Below are 4,793 nucleotides of genomic sequence, written 5' to 3' on the forward strand. Positions count from 1 at the left end.
GCCGAAGCGCATTCTGGCCTCCGTCCCTTCCGAGGCATCGCCACCAGCAGCGGCGCATCCACCTGCACCTGCGATAACTGAGCACAGCTCCAGTGGGCCTCAGTGCTTCCAGGAAGGGTCTTTGCTTTACGTCTACACATGTTTTTGTGGTGATGTTTCGTTACAGTCCCTCATTACTTCAGGGATTCTCAGGAGGGTGATTTGGCACCCAAGCCAAGAGCCCGTTCCGTGGCCATTTACTAAATTACCTGCGATAACTGAGCACAGCTCCAGTGGGCCTCAGTGCTTCCAGGAAGGGTCTTTGCTTTACGTCTACACATGTTTTTGTGGTGATGTTTCGTTACAGTCCCTCATTACTTCAGGGATTCTCAGGAGGGTGATTTGGCACCCAAGCCAAGAGCCCGTTCCGTGGCCATTTACTAAATTTGGTCAACCTCAGCTTCAACACTGGTAGTTAAATTAGACAAACTGTTTTATATGGAAATACTGCTCCATGCCACTCATTCAGAAATTTCTACTGTGTATTAGGAAAAATATATACCCGGTAGCCTTAAAAATGAGATGCAAAATAGCAAACCTTGCAGCGTGTGAGCTGATGATACATTTAAAACACATAAAGAAACTGAAGGATGACAAATTATGGCAGCTCAGGCATCCCGTTTTTTTCTTGGAGCACGAACACCACCTAGTGGGACACAGGCAGCGAGCACGTAAGGGCTTGTGTATGCCGGTATGTACAGTAAAATACAGCTGCCCACATGCCTATGTGTGTTTCCATTTTATTTTTTTTTTTTGCTTTTGTGCTGAAATACTAGCGACTTTATTTATTTACTTTATTAGCGGCTTCAGAAGAGCTTGCTTTTGTGCATAGTCTATTTCCCGGCAGCTGGGTTTCACACACTACGAGAAATTAAAATTAATTAGATTAAAATTAATCTAATGCCAACCTCTCTGCTATTCAAATGAAAGGATGCAAACATCTACAGGCGTAAAATCATAGGAGCTATCTTTTCTCCAAGCTTCCTTCTCCCTCCACGTTCTCCCTTAGTATAACTTACTTTACTTAAGTCCTTTATCCAGGAATAAAAACTAAATGAAGAAAAGTGGTTTTTTCTTGGGTACATACTTAGGGTATGCTGATTATAACGAGCTTAACCCTTGACGAAGCGGAAACAAGCCTTCCTTGTGCTTTTATCTCAGGGTGGCCAATCCATGACAGTTACCCAGAAGTTATAAAACCCGTGGGTACTGTGTTGGGGTTTTTTAACAGCATCAACCAGGCAGGACCCTGCAGGTCGTCAACCCCAGGAGGCTGCATCCATCAGCAGCTCCCGCACATACTGTACCAGCGAGAGCGTCTAATTCAGTGGAAGTTTTGTAATCGATTTTGGGGCAACTGCTGTTTAGGAACTTGTCACCACAGTGTAATCAGTGTGGTTGTCCACTGGATGGTGCATCACTTACTGCTGCAGCCCTTGGGGCAGCCTAAATAGTGGCAGTCCTACGGGCCGTATGATGCGTTACCTCCAGATGCAAATGCAGGGGGAAATGGCGTGCAGACAAAGCAGGTATTCGACATTTTTTTTAAATAACATCACATAGAGGAACTTGTAACAAATATAGGCTGAAACCGGGAAATTCTCTCCCGGATGGGAGTTTTCTTCAAGTACAGGCGTGTCTGGGTCTCACCTTACAGCTCTAAGCCTAGCCATTATTTCTGGATGGAGTTCTGAAAATACAGGTACATTTGCAGCTCCCTGAGCAGGAGAGGCCATGATGCTTTTTTTTTTTTTTTTTCTTTTCTCTTGGCTTTGATTTCTGGAGAAAGAAAAGAGAAACTGGATGGCTTTGCACAGCAAATACAGTCGGTGCTCACTGCAGTGCAAAGGTCTTGAGAATGGGTTTGGACCGCAGAGCTATGCTTAATCTGATTTTGCAGGCCCTTGATTTCTGAGGGTCCCAAAGTATTTTTTCTGATGGAATATAGCCCTAACATACCACTTCCCTTTGCCAGGCAGCTGGATTTAAAAGAGGCAGTGCTGTTTAAAGTGTTCGCTATGCAATGAGAAGTTTGATGGTCAACACTGCAGGTGCTTAAGGGCCGGTTAGCAAATCTGTGCTACCCAGAAATTCTGAAATTCAGCTTGCTTTGTTCTCTGTATTTTTAGCAGTCGCAGGTTCCTCATTTCCTCCTCAACTTAAAACCAGACAAATCAGTTGAATATTTTCCTCCCCACATTTTCGCTAAGCATGCAGAGCAGACCTTAGGCTTGTTTTTATATGAACTGCGTTGGGTTTGCCATGCTAAAAACATTACCAGACATGTCAGGACTTTGGTTCTTCTGCAAGTCCTGCTGGTTTGGAACCCGTTTCCACAGCAAGCAGTATTGCCAAGATAAATTGTTTGCCAGAGATAACTTCAAGTCCTCAAACAAATTACCTAAGAAATGTTGAAACATAATGCTGCATGAAGCAAATTGTTTCCATGCTTCCTGTCCTCGTAGGAAGGAACGGAGCTTATCTCTGTTATAGATTCCATAGAGACGGCCACAATACCTGAACTGATGCGTTGTTTGGACTATGGGGGTTTTTGAATACTTCGCGTATCAGAGGAACATAGGAAATATTCATCTATCCTCCCCTCAGTAATGCAAATGCTGGAATTCAAAGGATTTGTAGAGGGATTCCAACAGTCTGGCAAAGTGCAGTAAAGCTGCTCGTGGATTGCATTAGGAAAAAAGGAAGAGTTTACAAAAATTTGTCGTTTGCCCTAAACCCTTTTGGTTCAAGCAGGCTGGTGCCGCTGAGGGTTTAATTACGCACGTTCATGAAGTCCCAAAGGTTTGTCATCTGTGTGGATTTTTCCCCATTGAGTATTGCTTTGTGTCAATACCGTGTTTAAATTTTAACTAACACTAAAAGCCGTTTTTCATAGCCCATTCCCTTGGCAGCCTTTCCCTGCACAGAACCGTATCTGCTGCGCTGCAGGTGCCGGGTTATAACGTTGTGACACATCTCCTATGTTCAGACCATTCTCAGCCCCTCCACGACACAGTCCAAAGCAAGAAAATCACATTATCTCTCTGGCTCTCTGCCTACTCTATGTGGTTAACTTTTAAGACGTAGCCCTTCAATATTAGCTGAAGCGATGGAGATTTGCAGAAATAAATTTCTGAACCTCATTGTCTTACTCTCTGGTGCCTTCTGCTTTTTAGTTCCTGTCCTACTTCGGATTTGATGTGGTTCGTGGGTAGCAATAAAGCAATACAGAACCGTTGTGCCCTGTCTCAGAAAAGGGGAACTTTTGAGGAAGAAGATAAAAGGAACATCTAAGACACCAAAGGCTTTTGAAGGATAGATAGAAACATGGTCATGGAGGCAGAGTAAGTGCACATCAGTATCAGAAAAGACTAGAAAAGGGGCAAAAAGAAGCAGCAGTGCCAAGGAGGTTATTGAAAACAAGTTGCATTCGGAGAAGAAAATCGAAAGAACTGAAAGCACTGGTCTGTTAAACACAAACCACAGCAGAGGTGGGTTTATAACGAAACTCAGGGACAATTGAGTCAAGGCATGAAAATGTTTTTCAAGGAACAGGAAGACCACTGGGAAGTCTGTGGAGCCAACGGGGAGTCAAACCCCTCAGAAAACAGAAGAAAGCATGGGTTCTGAAAGCCTCATCTTTCCCCAAAGCAAGATCAGCTACACTTCAACCACTCCTGAGAGGTTGGGTTGATTTTAGCGTAGGGAAATGAATGCTGGTTAATTGTGAAAGGAATAAAAAGATCCATGGTGCAGCCAGCCAACAGCCTTCAAAAATACGGCTTCTAGAAATGGTACCTACAAGAGGGATGCCCGCTCTGATTATTTTTTTTTGGTGCCTTGGATGAAATGGGCTGCCAAACCTTTTCCCTGCCCGCTGGCTGGAGCTGGCAGCGGGAGCAAGCGCAGGACCCGCGTAGCGCTGAGCGCCCAGTAAAAGGGGGTCAGAAATCTACAGTGGGAACTGCGACCCGAATCAGGGAGCTGGGAACACCCACAGCCTTCAGGCTCGGGGAAGAGCTGCTGATATTGCCCTCATACCCCACCCCAACAGCCCGGGGGGGGGAGACCCCAAAACCCACCTCACCTGCAGCACAGCTAGGAGGACTTCCTAAAAACTAGGAAACTGCCTGAACCTCCCTTTGAGCGCTTAGAGTTCTTAGAATCGTTTTGGTTGGAAAAGCCCTTTCAGATCATCAAGCCCTACCGTTCCCCTACCCCTGCCATCCCACCACTAAACCCTGGTCCTAATCACTGCGTCTGCCCGGCTTTTAAATCCCCCCAGGGATGGGGACTCGACCCCTTCCTTGGGCAGCCCCTTCCAGCGCTTGACAGCCTTTTCGGGGAAGGAATTTTGCCTGATGTCCAACCTAAACCTGCCCTGGAGCAACTCGAGGCCGTTTCCCCTCATCCCATCGCCCGTTCCTCCCTGGGAGAGACCAACACCCCCCTCACTCCCCCCCCTCCTCCTGCCAGGCAGTTTTAGGAAGCGATAAGGGCTCCCCCCAGCCTCTTCTTCTCCAGGCTGAGCACCCAGCTGGGCGAAATGCGCGCTCAGATGCCGCTCCTGGGGAGAAAAATGTAAATAAATAAATAAATAAATAAATGGGTAATTTTAAATAAATAAATAAATAAATGGAAGGAGCAAATGAAACTTCCCAGCGTGACCTCAGCGCGCCGACAGCCGGGACAAACCCCTCGCGGAAACGACCGGCACCGGCCCCGTGAGCGGCCCCGCGGCGGGGTTTGGCGGC

The 4,793-nt window shown here is 46.5% G+C and overlaps 1 protein-coding gene across 1 annotated transcript in view; it reads left to right on the forward strand.

Moving 5' to 3' along the window:
- The first annotated feature begins 4,585 nt into the window (after nt 1-4,585).
- Nucleotides 4,586-4,793, forward strand: part of LOC104133776 — an 11,904-nt gene continuing 11,696 nt past the window's right edge. The window contains exon 1 of the mRNA XM_009647213.1: nt 4,586-4,620. Within this exon, the coding sequence (XP_009645508.1) occupies nt 4,586-4,620 (35 nt within the window). The remainder of the gene's footprint in view (nt 4,621-4,793) is intronic.

Source organism: Egretta garzetta, unplaced genomic scaffold (assembly GCF_000687185.1).
Source record: "Egretta garzetta isolate BGI_Z169 unplaced genomic scaffold, ASM68718v1 scaffold39, whole genome shotgun sequence".
Taxonomy (NCBI): Eukaryota; Metazoa; Chordata; class Aves; order Pelecaniformes; family Ardeidae; genus Egretta; species Egretta garzetta.